The 20,556-nt window shown below is 46.7% G+C and overlaps 1 protein-coding gene across 1 annotated transcript in view; it reads right to left on the bottom strand.

Moving 5' to 3' along the window:
• Positions 1–20,556, bottom strand: part of LOC126545625 (solute carrier family 15 member 1) — an 809,365-nt gene that overhangs the window by 393,663 nt on the left and 395,146 nt on the right. Inside the window, exons 3-5 of the mRNA XM_072286047.1 lie at positions 18,285–18,372; positions 12,392–12,533; positions 12,249–12,332 (exon numbers count right to left, since the gene is read on the bottom strand). Coding sequence (XP_072142148.1) covers positions 12,249–12,332; positions 12,392–12,533; positions 18,285–18,372 — 314 coding nt within the window. The remainder of the gene's footprint in view (positions 1–12,248; positions 12,333–12,391; positions 12,534–18,284; positions 18,373–20,556) is intronic.

Genomic DNA, 20,556 nt, shown 5'->3' with positions numbered 1-20,556 from the left:
GCGAAGCTATGAGCCCTCAGCGCACGCTCATCGCAGAACGCTTAGCACTCGCGCGGCCGGGATCAGCCGCGTCACGTGCAGCCGCCAGGCGGCGCGAGACCATCGGCACGCCCTCGAACGCTGGCGCGGCCACGGTGTTATAGAACTTGGTCTTTATGTATAACATCATAACGACGGCGGAAATACGCTTGGAGTGTCCATTAATTGCGCAATAAAATCCAGACTTGCTTTTCCGCACCCCCAGTAGCAGACATCCACCCTTACGGACCAGATCGTGTTGATTGCGAGGGCGGCCGTAGCCAAGACCGATTACCGTCAAGAGGGAACCACTCCTCCAAAGCCATCCTGATGATCAGTAAAGATGTTTTCTGTTTCTGTCGGCGGTAGTTTCTCGTGGTTGTTCTGGCGCTCACGCTGTCTATTTAGTACGACGTCTTCAACATTGGAAACGTTGCTGCGAGACGTGCTCAAATAATTTTAGGCAGCATGGACGGAGTTCTACACACTAAACATTTTAACACCCTGGCGGTGTATTTATACCCCGTTTACACATTTTAACACTCATTTTACTCAACAAACGCTATCATAAAGGTGTATACCACACATAAGGTGTGAATTTGCTCCAAGAAGGGATGTGAAATCGACGACTGGAGGGTGTTGAACAGATTGACGCCAAATCTGGGTATATGAAGGCGCATACGTCCACGCATTCAGCAATGTGTCTGTGTGCTGCACTTTTTCTAAGATTCTGATGTTATACTGTTATGACGGCCACTCCAAGATGTATCATCGAGAAAATTTCTGGTGCCCTTACCAGCCCAACAAAAAGTGGACATCCTCCCTGGATACATAGCTGAACAAACAGGGACGTGATGTACCATTGCATGAACCTTGCTTCGCGAAGCCATAGGGAAGACAATGATAGTATCGCGGTGACGCCGGAAGTCCCGCCCACGTAGGGCGCTTTCCGAGCACGTTTCATCAGATACCGTTGGCCGGACTGACTTTAGCGAGAGTTTGAAAATGTGCTCCAAGTGCATGTTGCCGACTATTGTATTGAGCAAGTCGCACTGCTTTTGTAAGCTGCTCAATTGCATAACTACTCAAGATTAGTTAACCAACTTCTGAAGCAACTAAGTTCGGCAAAAAATTCCAATTAGAAAGTTGCAGAGCAGTTTGCAAAACGTCCGAATAAACAGCTTCTGTCTTTCTATCTATTAAGTATTAGTGTTTTTCAGCCTACTACGAATGACCGCGCAGTGCAAAAAAAAAAAAAAAAATACCACCTTACAAACCCGCTTGCGTGCCGTGATTGCAGCGCTCCTCCCTTATAAAAATGCCCATTAACATTCTTTACAACTCCTACCTAACTTTCTACTTACTTTACTGACAGCCTATTTACGTTTACATTCTAGTAACATTTGTTTATACACGGTCAAAATACTTCCTTCTTACTTTTGTATAAAGAATATTTTCAATACACCGTTAACAGATTTTCTTCTTGCTTTTGTGTAAAGAATGTTTTAAATACACTTAAAAGACTTCCTTTTTACTTTTGTATAAAGAATATTTTAAATGCACCGTTAAAAGACTTCCTTCTCACTTTTGTAAAAAGAATATTTTAAATACACCGTTAAAAGACTTCCTTCTTACTTTTGTAGATAGAATATTTTAAGGGCCCCGTTAACATATCTTCTTAGCTTTGTCTAAATAACAACTTGAGTACTCCGTCAGAAGGCTCATTGCTTTTGTGTAAAGAATGTTTTACTATGCATCATCAAAATATTTTTGTCCTCAAGGACATTTATCCTCAGTACATCCACAGCTCGTACTGCTTGCCGAAAAATATTTAGAATGGGAAGTAACATGAGAGTTTTCGATAAATTTTTCCAACACCCATTAATGATGACATATGACATACTCAGTAATCAAGCACTTTGTTTTAAATCACAGTTTCAATCCAAGTCGGTGGCGGATTGTTGACAGAGTGCCACTAAAATCTTTAAAGAAATATGTTCGCTAACTGTTAGAACTAACCTTTTTAAAGGTTTTACTGGACTACGTGAGCGTGCGGTGACGTCAGCACACTCCGAGAAAATTTGCTTGCGCTAAGCCAGCTGACCGGCGTGGAGTACTGTGCACCAGTTACACAGCTTTATCGCGGCCTTGGTCAATTAAGGGCCGATTTGCGCTGGAGCCGTGACACCGCCCGCTTGCCGCACGCGGCCGGAAAAGTGCAAACTTCGCACACTGGTTCACGAATGTTGGTATACACTGGGCTCGCACATGCAGTGTAAACCGAAATGTGTGTACCAGTCTGCGAAATGTGCCAATTTTCACCCGACCACATACGTGCGGGCAGCCGGGTGGTGTGGCGTGGGGCTCGAGCGTAAATCGGCCCACGCACTGCTATTGCAAGGCCACCAATTAACATTGCAACGAGATAATCAGGTCAGTACACTCCGCGATATAAATAGTTCGCCCTAAACTGGGACAGCACAGTAGCGTCACGATATTTGTTAAAAAGAAGAGCCGAAACTCGTGGTAACACGGCGCTGGAACGTTGTCGCTCAAATATCCAGAAGGCTGCAAAATACAGCTGCTGCTGGGTGAGAGCAAGTGTCGACCTGAGAAAGCGCACAGGTGGAATAGAAAGAAAAGTCAAGCGACACCTTTCGGTGAAAAAAAGAATGAAATTGTATAGGAAAACGTTGCTTTGTGCGCGCCCGTGTTCGCACGTTCTCGTCCCTGCCTCCTACCGACGGCTTCTGTACACTCAAGGAAACTAATAGGATTTTGCATCAAAGTGAAGGCAAAGTAACTATGCCAATTGATCTGCTTTACGACGATGGTACCTTGCTGTGTGAGGAAATATATCAAAATGGGATAATCATGCATTCTTAATATTCAGTGCTTTCACTTCACAACACGGCGACAAAACTCTGAGCTCCGACAAGGTGTTGCGGTGCCCTTACGACATCCGTAATTACGGCATTCCGGATACCAATAGCCAGGACATGAAAAGCCACGCTTTTGCCGTGCTTCGGGCGTAACCGGTAACGTCACAGCCACCAGGACATCAACTATAAAAATACTTCCACTGACGCCTTATTTTGCGCTGGGCGCCACGAAGCAAATTTTTGTCTTTGAAAGCGGCAAGTGCCAAAGGATGTTTTTGCGCAAAATAGTATAACCACATAATGTACGTTAAATGATTTCATTTTTCTAGTTTTACTACATTTTGACAAAAAAGTCGGTTTTCTGAACAATAATTGCCTCGAAAGATAAAGCTATACAGCCCCTAAATGCACAACAAAATTTAGCCGGCGGTCAGGTTCTTTTTCAAGCTCGGCCATGAGGTACATTTCTCCCTCAGTTCCCAGAAAGGGGTGCACACAGCTGTCACCGAGAGGCGACGAATGTCTACGCATCAGTAAACCTTCGCGAGGTAGGAGGGGGGTCATGATTCGGCGTAAAGAGAGGCTTTAGTACCGCGGTGGTCAAGGCGAAGCGGGTGGATGTAAAAAACTTCACAATGTCATGTGGTGTCTTATCTCGCGGGCAGCCGCAATAAGCTGAAAAACACTAGCACTTAATAAATAGAAAGGCAGAAAATGTTTATTCGAACCTTTTGCAAACCGCTCTGCAACTTTCTAATCGGAAGTTTCTTCCTGCTTTCTTTGCTTCAGAAGTTGGTAAATTAGCCTTGACTAATTATCTAGTTAAGCAAAATAGAAAAAGCGCGACACACTACACACAAAAGCGAACAACATGGTCACGTCGTCTGATAAAAAATGACGTACCGCGCGAAGGACTGCGAGAGACGACGTACGCAGCGCTGTGTACGTCGTCCCTCGCAGTCCTTGTGGTTCGCGCGGTACGTCATTTTTTATCATGAATTACCAACTAGCCAAGCAACCACCCTAGTCTTAGAGCGCATCAGCATATTTTTTAACTCTGGCTATAGTTAGCTGATACACACTGTATATTAGGGTTGGCGTTGTCAAAACTGCTGGTACATAGCTTACGCTCTTACAAACGCAGCCTGTTTCCACAACGCGGTGAGAAGTGGGTGCGCTGTGCGAAATGTGGAGGCAAGAGATGGCGTCGGCTCGCACAAATAGCGATCGGTAGGTCAGGCCGTCGTCCTGCAGTAAACCTACATAGGGTACGTGGCGTTGACTTCGAAAAAACCTTTAACATTTTGAAAGATACCCTGATCAGGCAACTGTCTAGAGATTGCGTAATGGTGGGATATCTTTTTAAACGATTTGAGGTAGTAATTATACACACGCAAGCATAAATATTTGGCTAATTTACTTTTCAACCGACAAAGTCAGACAAAGTCAGTCAGTCAGATTAGCATAATTCGTGCGGCTCGTCGCAGCAAAAATTCTGGCGGAAAATCTCAGCAATGGCGGCCAAGCGCAACGTCACGCATCGTCAAAATGACGTTTACGAAACAGCCCTTCCTGTGACGCTCCTCATGAGATATTCCTTCAGCCGATCAGCAAGCTGGCATGGCGCATATCTTGGATCGCCACCACATATTCGCGCAATTACAGATGCATTGCACTGGCTTCTGCTCGCTACCGCTCACATTCTTTTTGAAGCGCTAACATTACAATGTATCTCCCAAGGACCAAATAAATGTATTAGCCCATAAAATTTGCAGCTCCACGTCACGTTTCGTCATCTTGATGAAAACGCAAAATGACATTTCGCAAAACTTCCGTTTCCCGGCACAAATTTCAAGGCACGTGAGCTCTCCACAGCCAATCAGAGAGTAAACATGGTGGATAATGGCGGCCGTGCAGCCGCCATGCGTGTCGAGAATAGCACCCCATAATGAACGGGTGGCGGCAGATCATTGCAGCGCGAGGCCGCTCCTTTCTCGATGAACCGGAAGTGACGCTTGCCTAGAGAGTGCGACGCCTCATTCCAGTGGCTTCGTCAGTACCGCTACTTTTGCGCCGATTCAGTGGTAAGGCGTTTGAATGTACAAATTTTTGGGTCTCTTCTGCGGAAATGAAGGCAACAGCTGCTGCTTTTCCAATGCCGAGTCTAATACGGTGCCACCAGGCGAACAAAAATAAAAAGGCGGCTCAGAGATGAGCACATTTTGGCCTTTCTCAAACCTGGCGCTTCACGAGCAAAGATGGGCAAAGCGTGAGACGGGTGGAAGCGAGGGCCTCTTGCCACAAGCACGAAACCACAACCAATGTCCTGTGGCGGCAGCCGCACTTACTTTCTGGGTCTGAATAGTGCAGTCAGTTGCTGCACATGCCCCATGTGACGGTCACCGAGAGCCTCAAACGGACCGGCGTGGGCGCTTCCTTTAGAGCTCACCAACGCTAAAAGATACTAACTACCATGCCTTTGAATAGGCCAGGTCTTTAGAGGTTTTAAATCCGTGCTTGATTGTGGGTTTCGAAAACCCCGGGTTTCCCAAAAGCAGCATCGCCAAGAATGTCGAGCTCGTTTTTGTGCAATTCCTTAGAAGGCATAATGACACTCCAATTCAGCACTAATAGGATATAAGCGTTGAATCTGCGGGTTCAAAAACAGAGTGCAAAAGTTGAACTAATATAATGATTTCTAGAGATTTCTCGCGAGAAAATCTGCAACAATTTTTTCAGGTGTCGTGGCAACGCCGCCTTATTCGCTTCTCTTGCTTCAACAGATGCTTTTTGGTCTTTGTTTGCGTCTCACTCTGTGCGAAGTAATTTTAAACGTGCGATTGGTTTTATGCGCGGTGTAAACAAATATGTGATGCGTGCGTTGTGCGTTAACCGTGCCCCACCTCAACGCAAGGAAATGGTACGAGATTGCTCCACGCAGGAGACGAGCAGTTGCAACGGTGTGGGTGGTGGGTAATACTGTCATCACGGAAGGCAAGTTCCCGCTTACTTGGCGCGCTTGTTCGTTAGATTCCGTATTATTGTTGGAGTATCTCATTACGATCGCATAGCTCACTAATCCAAGCGCAAGAACAGCTCGGCAAGATGGCTGCCTCGATCGCGCCCCGCAAAAAGCGGCGCACCTACATCGCGGCCATGGCCTGCGTATTCCGCATTGTTTCTGAGCGCTTTCAGAAATGCGGTGCTCGCAGCGCGGCTTGTAACACGCATTTAAGTGAAATGCCGTCAACCATTATTGTGTTAGAAGGTTTGGGCTAGCTGGCAACAATTCATGATAAATGTGATTTGCGCACCACTCGAAACAAGCACTCGGAAACGACAGACACAAGCGCAAACTTTCAGCTGCTTTTAATGGTCAGAAGTCGAGTGGTTTTATACATAAGGACGTAACATGAAAGGCATCATCAAATATGCATGTGCCCTCAACAAAAGGTACATGTTCAATTGCAGGTTAGCCCGTTAAATACCAAGTACCACACCCAAGAACGCATCTCAACGGTGTACACATTATCGCTTTCGCAAAATTGGGCGCCGTTAAGATAAGCAAGTTCTTTTTGTTCCAACGAAGCCACACTGGCGCTGCAAGGTGTCAGTGACGATGTCTTGTTCTACGTGCCGTATGTGGCTGGGGAGAAAGAGGAAATTAGCATTTACTAAGTGCGAATAGAAATTTAAGATTGCGAATTTTTCTTCCGTATTGCAACGTCTGAATATTATGTTCAATCATTAGTTTGCTTAGGGAAACAGTTAAGCGATAATTAGATAGATGAACATTACTGCTTTACGCTGAATCATTTCAAGGGCATCAATGTTACGAATCGTAGTTTTAGTACAACGATCCTATGTTGTAGCTGGGTATTCCAGTTTACGACGGACCAGGGCCCGGAGCAATTAATCGAGCTTCAGCGGGTGCGTCAATTAATTTGTTTCTGAGAGGCGCATAAATGTGGGAGTTACGTTTATTGGTTAATGTAACGCCTAGGTATTCGCTAACCTCGGTAAGTGGTGGAGATGCAAGGCTCTGGCGAAAGGATAGCTTATGTTTTATTTTTTTTTAATTTTCATAAAGACTGTTTTGCTTAAGTCCAATATACGTCCCGAGCGAAGGCGGCCTTCGTTAGAAGCGTACTCATATAGGTCACGCATCTTCTTGGGCTAAATGTAATGTAATGGATTGACTCGTTTTCGAAGAGCTAACAAAGGTTACTTGTGACGTAATAGTTGTGCGGAAACCCGCAAGGTGGAGAGAAGTAATTAATTAGGCGAAAAATGAGACATCCACACTGTCGCAGAAATTGCTACAAAGAAAACCCATACGGATTCCTCGAAAGAAAAGCGTTGAAGAAAACCGAGGAGCACCGGCTTTCCGGGGCAGTCGCTCTACCATCAGAGCTGACCAGGCGGCCAGCAGACGGCAGGGCGAAGTCGCCGACCGCATTTTTTTCTGCGCGTTCCTTGTCGGCGTCTCGCCTGCGTTTTAACTGCGCCTCGGTAAAGCCAAATTAATTCGCTGTGAGGAGTTGATAACTCGAACAATCGCGGCATTCAATTGGACATTATTGCTTTTCACTCGGCACGAGGCACCGCCCATGACGTAGGCGCACATTCGGTCAACCAGGGCCGTGGCGTCGGAGAAACGTGCACGCAGGCCCGGAGCAAAACTTGCGTTCGACGGTTTACTTTGTTTACCTCCCTCAGAAACGTCACTTGGAGCGTTTTTTTATGTGGCTTGACACCGTCGGCCTTTTTTGGTACCATGATTCGGTGAGGCCGCCAACTACAAGGCAATTATTTTCGCGTAGTGGGGCACATAATTCCTTCGTATTAAAACGGCCGCCATTGCCACGTACGCTCAAACCGACGGCAGGCAGAAGAGGCGCGAGCTGTCTACTCCCAGCGGCTGCAGTGCAGGCACGCGAGCGGCTTCTTCGGCAACGTGTTCGCAGTGCGCACAAACACCCGTGGGGCAAATTCCGTGCGGGTAAATGCGTTAGCATTGCGCCACACCCCTTCACGATGCCAGATCCATTATTGAAGCACATCGGAAAGTGTTGTTCCGCAGCCCTTCCCCAAGCACCTGTGGTCCGGGGCAGACGACCGTCACGACAGTTTTTCCACTTCTAACGCGTTAGAAGAACAAGAGAGCGCCTACTTGCAATTCGAATGCACCAACCAGCCCAACGTAGTACGCTCGTTAAAAACATAGCATGCGAAAAATTTACATTGGACAATCCAGAATATGTATGGAGGACAGATTGTGCGACAATGCCAATTTATTAAAAGGAACCCCCTGGCTAGTCATTGCAGCCCGTGTTCGGCGGTGTTCGATAATGTGCAGCCTCGCAATTTATCCAGTGTTCTCCCGCGAGTGTCGACCGTGCTCTGTCGCACTGACGGCACGCGACCTCGAATGTTCGATTCAGGAACGCTCTACACGGCGGTCACAACACTGCAAGGGCGCGCGTGACGCAGGCCACAAGAAGGCACGCACGTCGCGAGCTTTGGAGTGGCTTGCTCTTCACTGCCTGCAGTGCAACTTGAGTTAAAGAAGAAAAAAACGATCCCATAAGCAAAGCCTCTGAACGCCCTTTTGTGAATTTTGCATTAGCGCACCTCCGTTGCTCGGCGTTTCCCTACTGCCACCAATCTTCCCTCTCTCTATTGCGGACATGCCTGCTTTTCACATGCACTCAGTGAACCCAAGGGCTTCTGGAGGCCAGTGATTCCAAAATGGACCGCTGGGCAGATATCTTCACATACTAACAAAACGTGCTCCATCGTTTCGCAAGCTTTATGGCAGCAAGCATATGCTTCTTCTTCATTCTTATAAACCGCTTTATAAGTGAGTGTTCTAAGGAATGCTCATCTCGCCTCGAAAAGTAATGAACTTGCCTTTGATTTATCAGAAATTGTTTCTTTCCTGATTTCGTTTTTTTCATCTTAAGTAGTTACTCATAGCAGGTTTCGTTTCCATTGCCGCCACCCATGAGATTATTTCAGCCTCTGTGACTTTCCGCTTCTTTGTTGCCGTGTTGCTCGCCATATCAGTCGCACACTTGCTGGTAAGCTTCCTAGTTTTTCCTCTGCGAATCAATGCATTTCCTTTGAAAATATCTCAACACTCTCCCAGCCCGTATATTTTCTGCCATATTCCTCAGGCGTTCTTCATAATCAATTTACTGTGAGGTTCCCTCACTTCGAAGCTTGTCCAGCCCACCATGTACAGCTTCATTTCTAGACTTCTTGTGAGCGCCCAATGCAAGGCGCATTGACCAGTGGTTGCCATCGAGTTCTGATTGTACCCCTGACGTCAAGCGAACACGATTTACAAATTTAACTCCTGGAACCATTACGCCTTTCCGTATACCCCGGGACACCTCGTACCTACTGCATGGCCGCATTTCTCTTCCCCCTTGCTGTTATTGTTTTTTCCTGTGTTTGATATATCTAATGCCTTCGTTTATCCATATACCAAGGTATATATATTCTTTTACCCGAGTTATTTCCTGGCCCTGCATTGACACTGTCTTTTTACTGTTTTCATTGAATACTATCACATCAGATTTTTTTTACCGCTAAATTTCAGAACTTAACTATTACCTTCCTGTCCACAGATATTATCCAGGCGTTGCATATCACTTAGCTTGTTAGCAAGCAACACAATGTCGTTCGCATAAAATAAAGCTGGAAGATGCTGCTCTACTACTGTACCCGCCTGTTTGTGTGACAAATTAAGCCCGATATTACTTCGCTCTAGCGCCTTTTTGATCCTTGCCACGGGGCGTTAAGGGGCACCCCTGCCTACGGCCCTTGTTGATATAAACTTTCGCCTCGCTCCCCATCCCTTCCCATTCAAAGCAAACGGTATTTTGTAGGTAAATCTCTCACAAAAGCTGCATGCAATCGACGCCTTAGCCTTGCCCTTCCAGAATATACCACTAAATGTTGAAGTCTACGTTATCAGGCGCTTCTGTAATATCTGAAAAGGCCACATATACTTTCTGCTCTTAATATTTCAATACACTGAGTAAGGACAGATAAATTATCATCCAAACGCCTACCCACACTAAAGCCATTGTGATGTTCTCCCCAAAATGCCACTAATCTCTACCCATACTTTCAGCTTTCATTTGATTGCCTGCATTGCTAACCTGTATAACACCAATGTAATTGTCAAAGGTCTATACGAGTGAATTCTATATCCCACCCCTCCCCCTTACCTTTATAAATTAAATTCATTCTACATCATCGCCAACTGTCTGGTATTCGTCTATCTTTTAAAGTTTTTTCCACTGTTTTCACCAGAGCTTCCTTACCTTTTGATCCTAGTTCATTATTCAGCCTAACGGGAACCTCGTCTAGCCTTGTGGCTGTGCGCTTAGGAATTTCCTCTTCCGCTTTCTTCCAGTTTAAATTTGTCAGCACCAGATCCTTTTCCATCTGGTTCTCTTTCATGCTCGTTTTTTCTTCACGTATAACCTCCTCACTGCCTTGGAAAGATTCGGCTGTTATTTTTTGGATGTAAGTTAATGCCGCTTCCCCTTCCAGTTTGTTTGCATCTTCGTCTAGGATATGTTGTATTGTTGTTGACTTCCTGCCCAATAATTTTATGTGGTTCCAAAATATTCTAGGTGCGGCCTTCTTTTTCTCCCGTATTTCTAACAACCAGCGTTCAATTTCACCTTTTATATTTGCTTGAACCAGTATTTGAGCCATAGATTTTTTCTCCCTGTACATTTCCAATTTTCTCATTACTTCTTCCTGCGCCAACAGCGTTTTTTTTTTTTTTTTTTGCCCTGCCTGTGCTCTTGTGATGCTTTCTGTTTTTCGGCAGTCGCTTATCGTATGTCCCTGTTCCACCAGCTTTCCGGTTTCTTTTTTCCTTTCCTTCGAACATGTTTCTCTTTGCGTATTTCTGTTGTTATTACACTTATAAGCTCACTATATTCCCACTCGTTACTTGGCCATTTGCCAAGTTCTTCCTCGACTCTGACTATATTTGTTATTTGCTCAGGGTTCAAATTTGGACTGGCCATATTGCACTCCGTGCTCTCCTCTTAAGTACATATCCCATTTTGAAATGATGCGTTTATGGTCACTCTCTATGCTGGTATACCCTTCCTCATCAATGACCATTTCTCTCAACTTATCATGAATTCCTTCTGTGATCAGACAGTCAATGGTCGATTACCGGTTTCCCTCTTCCCAAGTGGTCTGCCCTTCACACTTAGGTCCTCTACTCACGATAACGAGGTCATGTTGCTCCCAAGTATCTAGCAGTGACTTCTCGTTGTAGCCATCTAGATCCTGCATGTGGGCAATCACGTCACCTAAAAGGATAATTTCGGCGTCATTACCGAAACCCTTACTGTCAGGCTTTAGGCATTCCACTAACTCTTGATTCTTTTCTGCGTAATCATTTCCGGTCCACAAATACTTTACGCCCAGCCGAGTTTTCTTTCCACTTATTGTGCCCGATAACCAAAGATGCTCATCACATTTTAAATTTATTCCTTTCCATTTGGCTCCCTGATGAATGAGCATTCCGACTCCTTTTCTTTCCAATTTAGTTCTGTTGCACCGTTCCGAACATATTTCTAAATCATGGCGGCTCTTCTGAGTCTCTAAGGTGTGTTTCTGAAACCACATACACCCCTATTTGTTCTCTATTGAACTGCTCCTCAATCTCTACCGTGCGTCAGCACCATCTTCCGCTTTTATCGACAAGGACATTAGGTATCTCCTCTTACAAGTTTGATTAGGCGCACCTTTGTTGGCATGTTTATGCATATTCTATTAGTTTCATCATCTTGCATTTTTACAAATATTTGGTGTTCATTTGTGTAGTAGTCTACTGCATTTATTAAGCTGTACTTCTGTTTAAAGTTTTGCACCTGTTATCTTCGTTGTTGAGTACGCCCTGCGTCTTGATTAGTTGTTCTTTTTTTTTTTGTTCACGTTGTCCGTGCCGGCCAGTCGAGTCACTTATACATAGGGTTGTTCCTTTTGTGACCTCTGACCTATATAGTGTCTGTATGACTCCGAAGAAAAAAAAATTCGGTCGCTAGACACTTCCGGCCGCAGTGTGCGCTCTTTCGCCAAGCGATCCACTTGACTGCCGTGGATGTAGCGACGCAGCTGGTGCCCTGACGCACGCCGCTTCAGCATCTTTCAATGCAAGGAAGGTGCTGCTTAATGCGAACAAATGGGTTAGCCACACGGTTCTGCTGGTCGTTTTCATTGGAAATTGAAGCGGCGAATATACAAACGAGCAACAACACCCTGGTCGCGTCCAAATGATGCCTAAGAAAGCGCAAAAGTTCTCACGTGTGGCCAACGAGAGCGGGCACAGCAGACACGGCAAGGGTGATGTTCCCGACGGCGTACACGATGGATATGTAGAAGATCGTTCTGCAAGGACACGTTGACAAGGTGAGACGTCAGCAAGCGATGACAACGCACTGACTTACCTAAACTTTCCGAGATAAGAATCGGCAAGCATTGCCCCGAGCACCGGGGTAAAATAGCACGCCATGACGAAGCCGTGGTACACCGACTTGGCCGTGTGCTCCTCAAACATGAGCACATTTATTAGGAATAAGGTAAGTATGGCTGGAAAGAAAGAAATACTCTTGTCATGGCAAAGCCCTCTTGCCGACACACACGCTGCGCATGCAAGGCACGCCGTTCTCGCACAGTGAAAAGGACCCACTGCTGGTACGCACACAGCTCCACAGTACCGTCAGGACTGCACGCGACAGTGTTTGATGTGAGCTATTTGAACAGCAGTCGCGCGTCAAGGTGGGCGGCCACCTTTCGGTCTCACTTGCAATTTTGGTTTTCAGGCGCACTGACGTGTTCCCTGAGGCGCCTACATACATTTACAAGCAGTAGATAAGTGAACACTTCCTGTTGCAATTTAGTACGTGCCGCCACACTTTATTTTCGTCGTCTTGCACCGCCGGCTGAGAACCTTAGCGTCTCAGCTTTGCGGGTGCTACAACAACCTCTGTACGGGCCAATGTCACTTTGCGGTACAGTATGTCCTGACTGGAGGATCAGCTGCTTTATTTGGCTTCTATTTCGACGGTGCTCACACTGTGCGCTTGAGGAGCACCGAAAGTAGCAGCCACGTGCAATTGTACTATTACGAATGGAGCCTTTTGCGAATGCGCAACTCTTCTCATGCTCAGTGACCTCAACATTAACCGGAACATAGTCGGCCCGCAGCACCGGCCACGCTGCTGGGAAAGTCGCCTCCGAGCTGCACGCGCGCACCCACCAGTCGCGCCGAGGCTGCGGCCCCGAATGGCCCAGAAAGCCAGCTCTTTCATCAGCCTCGACAACGCCGATTGCGTTGTCAATGCTCTGCCTCGAACATTCTGCCAACCATCTAGTTCTCGAGATCTTTTCCACCATTCTTATATCGAATGATCTTGTAGTTTTCATGTTACGACCAATAATTTATTTTTTCTAAGCAAATCATTTGTGGCTCACACACTATTCGTTGTCTCTGAACATGTAGCTTATCGTAGAGGGCAGAGCTTACTTGTTGCCTTTTCATACTTCTTTCCTTCATTTTTTGCTCTTTGCATTGAGCTGATTGAGCAATGGCGGCCTGTCCGGATTCCTATAGGAGGCTGTGGCCAAGTACGGGACAGGCCGCCGTTGGCATTTGAACCTGGCAACTTTTAACGTTAGAGCGTTATCTAGTGAGGCAGAGTCTAGCAGTGTTATTGGAGGAATTGGAGGGTAGTAAATGGGATATAATAGGGCTCAGTGAGGTTAGGAGGACAAAAGAAGCATATACAGTGCTAAAAAGCGGGCACGTCCTGTGCTACCGGGGCTTAGCGGAGAGACCAGAACTATGAGTCGGATTCCTGATTAATAAGGATATAGCTGATAACATACAGGAAGTCTATAGCATTAACGAGAGCGTGGCAGGTCTTGTGAAACTTAATAAGAGGTACAAATTGAAGGTCGAAGAGGTCTACGCCCCTACATCCAGTCATGATGAACAGCAAGTCGAAAGCTTTTATGAAGGCTTGGAATCGGCTAAAGGAACAGTCAAAACAAAATACACTATACTGATGGGTGACAGAAGCAGGCTGGAGACAAGTCAGTGGGAGAATATAGCATAGGCTCTACGAATAGCAGGGGAGAGTTATTAGTAGAGTTTGCAGAACAGAATAATATGCGGATAATGAATACCCTCTTCCGCAAGCGGGTTAGCCGAAAGTGGACGTGGAGGAGCCCGAATGGCGAGACTAGAAATGAGACTTCATACTCTGCGCTAACCGTGGCATCATACAAGATATGGACGTACTCGGCAAGGTGCGCTGCAGTGACCATATGATGGTAAGAACTCGAATTAGCCTAGACTTGAGGAGGGAACGGAAGGAACTGGTACATAAGAAGCCAATCAATGAGTTAGCCGTAAGAGGAATTCCGGATCAAGCTACAGAACAGGTATTCGGCTTTAACTCAGGAAGAGGGCCTTAGTGTTGAAACAATGAACGACAATCTTATGGGCATCATTGTGGAGTGTGCAATAGAAGTCGGTGGTAACACGGTTAGACAGGCAACCAGTAAGGTATCGCAGGAGACGAAAAATCTGATCAAGAAGTGCCAATGTATGAAAGCCTCTCACCCTACAGCTAGAATAGAACTGGCAGAAGGTTCTAAGTTAATCAACAAGCGTAAGACAGCTGACATAAGGAACTATAATATGGATAGAATTGAACATGCTCTCAGGAACGGAGGAAGCCTAAAAGCAGTGAAGAAGAAACTAGGAATAGGCAAGAATCAGATGTATGCGTTAAGAGACAAAGCCGGCAATATCATGACTAATATGGATGAGATAGTTCAAGTAGCTGAGGAGTTCTATAGAGATTGATACAGTACCAGTAGCAGCCACGACGATAATTTGAGAGAGAATAGTCTATAGGAATTAGAAATCCCACAAGTAACGCCGGAAGAAGTAAAGAACGCCTTGGGGTCTATGCAAAGGGAGAAGGCAGCTGGGGAGGATCAGGTAACAGCAGATTTCTTGAAGGATGGTGGGCACATTGTTCTAGAAAAACTGGGCACCCTATATACACAATGCCTCATGACCTCGAGCGTACCGGAATCTTGGAAGAACGCTAACATAATCCTAATCCATAAGAAGGGGGACGCCAACGACTTGTAAAAGCATAGACTGATCAGCTTACCGTCCGTTGCTTACAAAGTATTTACTAAGGTAATCGCAAATAGAATCAGGAACACCTTAGACTTCTGTCAACCAAAGGAGCAGGCAGGATTCTGTAAAGGCTACTCAACAATAGACCATATTCACACTATCAATCCGGTGATAGAGAAATGTGTGGAATATAACCAACCCTTATACATAGCTTTCATTGATTACGAAAAAGCGTTTGATTCAGTCGTAACCTCAGCAGTCATGGAGGCATTACGGAATCAGGGTGTAGATGAGCCATATGTAAATATACTGAAAGATATCTATAGCTGCTCCACAGCCACCGTAGCCCTCCATAAAGACAGCAACAAAATCCCGATAAAGAAAGGCGTCAGGCAGGGAGATACGGTCTCCCCAATGCTATTCACAGCGTGTTTACAGGAGGTAATCAGAGATCCGGAGTGGGAAGAATTGGGGATAGCATTCATGGAGAATACCTTAGTAACTTGCGATTCGCTCATGATATTGCCTTACTTAGTAACTCAGGGGACCAACTGCAATGCATGCTCACTGACCTAGAGAGGCAAAGTAGAAGGGTGGGTCTAAAAATTAATCTGCAGAAAACTAAAGTAATGTTTAACAGTCTCGGAAGAGAACAGCAGTTTACGATAAGTAGCGAGGCACTGGAAGTGGTAAGGGAATACATCTGCTTAGGGCAGGTAGTGACCACGGATACGGATCATGAGACTGAAATAATCAGAAGAATAAGTATGGGCTGGGTTGTGTTTGGCAGGCATTCTCAAATCATGAACAGCAGGTTACCGTTATCCCTCAAGAGAAAAGTGTATAACAGCTGTGTCTTACCAGTACTCACGTATGGGGCAGAAACCTGGAGGCTTACGAAAAGGGTTCTGCTTCAATTGAGGACGACGCAACGAGCTTTGGAAAGAATGATGGGTATAACGTTACGGTATAAGTAAAAAGCAGATTGGGTGAGGGAACAAACACCAGTTAATGACATCTTAGCTGAAATCAAGAAACAGAAATGGGCATGGGCAGGACATGTAATGAGGAGGGAAGATAACCGATGGTCATTAAGGGTCACGGACTGGATTCCAGGGGAAGGGAGGCGTAGCAGGGGGCGGCAGAAAGTTCGGTGGGCAGATGAGATTAAGAAGTTTACAGGGACACCATCGCCACAATTAGTACATGGCCGGGGTAGTTGGAGAAGTATGGGAGAGGCCTTTGCCCTGCAGTGGGCGTAACCAGCCTGACGATGATGATGATGATTGAGCAATTGATGGGGCAATTGCCGCGCTGTACGCTGTCTACAAGATTATCATCGTGTAATGTTTGTGAGTACACTTACCACATACACCTTTTGCTGCGTTTAGTTTTCAGTTCAATTGTACTTTTTGCATTGACTGTATTAATCTTGCACGCCATTACGTTGTGCGAATGGTGCTTTTGCTACGTTGATGGTTTTTATGCGAAGCATATTACGAGAGCTCACCCCAGCTCCTCAGGCGCGGCGGTGTCGCCTTCAATACCACGTGACACCATGACGTCACGACAGAGGAGAAACAGGGCTCCAACTCGCGCCGTCGCTCGCGGCGTCGTGGCGGTATATAAGCAGCTGCGCTTGCCTCTGCTAGACACTCACGAGGTGAGATGCCTCCTGGAGACAGAGCTGCTTGTTGGAATGAGAAGCGAAGGTTGCGGCGTGCTACAGAGACTGATTTTCTAGGTGGCTTTGGCTCAACTCTTGCAAGATGGGCTCGGTGGGAATCGAACCAGGGTCTCCGGAGTGTGAGACGGAGACGCTACCACTGAGCCACGAGTACGATGCTTCAAAGCGGTACAAAAGCGCCTCTAGTGAATGCGGTGTTGCCTTAGAAACGAGCTGTTTCTAAGGCTCAGGCGTGCGTCGCTTGCTCAGGCGCACATTTCGTTGCCGCGCCGAACGCTGCGTTGCTCGACGCTCACCGCGTCCAATGCGGGGCGCGTAGTCGCTGCGCCGTAGCCCATTGTCTTACACCCCTTGGCGGGTCGACGGGAACGCTGTCGCGTTCCACTCTTGAAGGCGAAGCAGAGTAACGCATGAGTTGTTTCTTCGTCTAGCCGAACCAAATATAGCCCAGCAACAGCAGTTCACCAGGCTAAACAGTTGTTCAACAACTAAAATAAAGGCTAGTATGCTTCACATCCTGGGCTTAACCTTAGCTAAGACACAGCCATTTTTTTTTTTGCATGTTGAATAACACTAGCTTTACGTTGATGTAACCGTAGTTTTCCCACTTACCCATCCTGAAGGACTGCAAGGTATTCATCAATAAATACATTTTCTTACAATAAATAAAATATACATGCCGCAAGGAGGCAAGCGGAGGCGACAAATATTTTTGTGGACGGTATAGTTAACATTTTAATCACACTCTTCATATTTATGACAATGTCTGCTTGGGCGGCAACTCTAATATACTAATAAACGAGTAAATAATTACATACAATTCGCTTTGTGCACAGTTTCTCGCTGCATCCAATCTTGAAACTGCGGCAAGCATCAGGCAATGCCAGGCGCAGTAGAACACGCGGGTCCTTTTTTAATCCGCAACGTGTAACGTTGATTGTGTCTTTGAGCTTTCCAGTGACACTTGACCTTGAATAATTAGGTTACTTCGTTCGCTAAACAGCCGCCAACACTAGGTGCGTAGTTCAAAAGGTCGATAAAAGGGTCTCGTTTATGGCCGTTGATATTTCCTACTCGTGTCATGGCCAGCAGAATCGTCGCGACTGGCGGCAGGAATGGCGCCACAGAAGCTGTGCAACCTCGTCGCGAGAAGCCACGAAATGTGCAGAGCAGACGGCAAGTGCGGCTCGTCCATCCGAAACGAGTGGGCGCAAGCACGGTCCAGTCCATTCGCCTGAGCCCGACCAGCTTGCGTCGGTAGAATCTGTGTCGCCCAAATGGGTGGCCGCATAATCAGTTCGCCTATCCATTCCAACCATAATGTACAGCGGCATTGTGTTCTCTGGACACTCGGTTTACCTCTTCTTTAGTATTTTTTGTTTGGGGCTGCTGATGTGAGCCTCGGTCCCATCTCGTGCTCCACTACAAAAAAAGTCCGAAGCTCTGATCCCAGTCACAAATCGCGTAGTAAGCACGCTTTCCTAGAAGAACTCACTTCGCATGCCATAGTAGGAAAATCGCTCGCAGAACTCGTTGCCGATGATGAAGAAGACAGCCTTGGGGTACGGCCTCGACTCCGACTCCTGCGAAACGAAAGTGCATGCACCTCAATAAGACAAAAGAAATGCTTACACGAGGGAGTCCCATAATTAACAGACCACCTTCACGTGCTTTATAACAAAAAAAAACCAATTTATGAATGATTGGCCATTGTTTTCATGTGGCCACTCTATGCGGGAAAAATATCGCTCCAGTCGGCATGCTGGAAAGATCGCATTTACAAAGGCTTTCGGCCGCAGGGTTCCCAACTCCGCCAACGACACTGACTGCACAACCGTTCTGGGCACGCGAACAGTGGCCTGTCATTTCATTTTTTGACAACAAAAATATATTTCCCTCGTGCCGCTGATTTCGTGGCGCTCAAATTTCGCTAGAATATAGCATTTTTTGGTCCGAATTCTTCAAATGACATTTGTCACCATGGCTTGCCGCCGGGAAAACAAGCCATGCAGAAGGGTCCGAAGGTTACTACATCTGTTAAAGCAATATAATTGCACTAAACGCAATATGGCGCCTTCACTCGCTGCGCAGCCTACGAAACGTTTCTGAATACGCAGTAGCGCGAAGCTTCCATGCGACCAGAGCATGGTGGATATGGAGCAAGCACCGCATAATTGCACACTGGACGTGATGCACATTTCGAAACTTCCTTCAAGCTGACATTGACATTGGCAGGTTGCCGTTAATCGGAAGCGATGGCGACGCAAACTGTACGCGCACGACCACATCATGTGCGCGAGAATGTTGCGATATTTCTGTTTTCCTGGATTTTTCTCGCTTTCAAATAAACCAAACGAAAATATCGCAGTATACAAGGGGAGCATCAGTGCGCAGCGATGTCAAACTAGATCTGCACGGCTGTCACTGGACGGCGCGCACTACAGACCATTCTATTGGGATAGCAAATATACAGACACTCCAGGCGCATTTCGGCCGTGAGGTTCCGTAGTGTACAAGGGCAATGAGATCGTCGCCGCATGTTGTATGCGCGAACGAAAGCGGCTCAATCTCGCGAGCTCTCGAGGCCGTGCCTGAAGAGCGACGAGGCCCGTTTCGGCAACAGAGCGTCGCCCAGAGGATTTGCGCACATGTCGCTCTACACAGCAATCAGGTGATCCAGTTTTGTGTGGAAATTTCATTTTGTTACGGGCGGCGCTCTAATCGCTTCGGCTGCCATTCTGCTGGCGCCTTCTGTGCACGCGCCTGTTTTCCCGCACGCTGTGCAGTGAAGAGTTTATGTGCGAATGACCCGGCAAAGGCCTGCTGCTCTCGAGGAGCAGCGGCGCGATTGTTCCGGAGCACGAGGCGTGGCTTCTTGTGCAGTCGTTAGAAAGACACAACGGCTATCCTGATCAAAACAGCTGCAGCACGAAAGATCTTCCGCGCCTGTTTTCAAGTGAATGTTCCGTTTGCCGCGGCGCATTTCGATGATGTATTGTAAGAAACTCAAGTTACTTGTTGAAAGTTTCACAAGGGCCAATTGGTGCTAGCTGGCGCGCCGACAGAAATTTCGCTTCGGCATATGCTAGCGGCTGCGCTTCTTTTTTTTTTTTTTTCCACGAGTAAAAGCCTTGCGACATTTAGTTGGCGAAGGCATTTGAACGCTGACTGCACAAACTGGTTACGCTGGAGACCATTTCGGTGACCAGTTTTTTGCTGCGAAATTACCGCCTTTTAATGTTCATGAACACGCCAGAAGTCGCCCCTCCCCCGCGCCAAAAAAGAAAAACCAATTACGTAGCAGTCACCGTTCGCGCTTTGAATTACAAGAAGTTGTAGTTACTTGCGTGACGACCGAGGTGCGCTTCACTTTTCAACCTGTGCCTAAAGGAAAATTTTTTGGTCGCTTCTTTGAACTTTGAACTTTGCTTTAGGTGTCCTTTAATCATCGCCACGCGGTGTTTTGACCATTTTTCAGATGCAGCATACGGTGAAATGACGCTAAATTGGGAGTCCTGGCAGGGCTGAGAAGGCAGCAGATGCACAACGGCTGCAGCTTCTCCTCGAGCCACTTCCCAGAAAGAAACTACGCCGGCCCTCGCTGTTGTGGTCGGCTGCGCCGACTGTTGGAGTAGAAGAGCGGTCCCTGACCGATGAAGGTAAGGAAAACAAGTCAGTGGTTGCCAATCTTCTGTAGTTGATTATTTTCGTACCGAAACCAACTGACAGGGCACGGCGCAAATGCCACGAGCACGGAGTGCGCCATC

This window comes from Dermacentor andersoni, chromosome 1, assembly GCF_023375885.2.
Source record: "Dermacentor andersoni chromosome 1, qqDerAnde1_hic_scaffold, whole genome shotgun sequence".
NCBI lineage: Eukaryota > Metazoa > Arthropoda > Arachnida > Ixodida > Ixodidae > Dermacentor > Dermacentor andersoni.
Note: the sequence above shows the minus strand (reverse complement) of the source record. Positions and strands in the feature narration are given on the sequence as shown.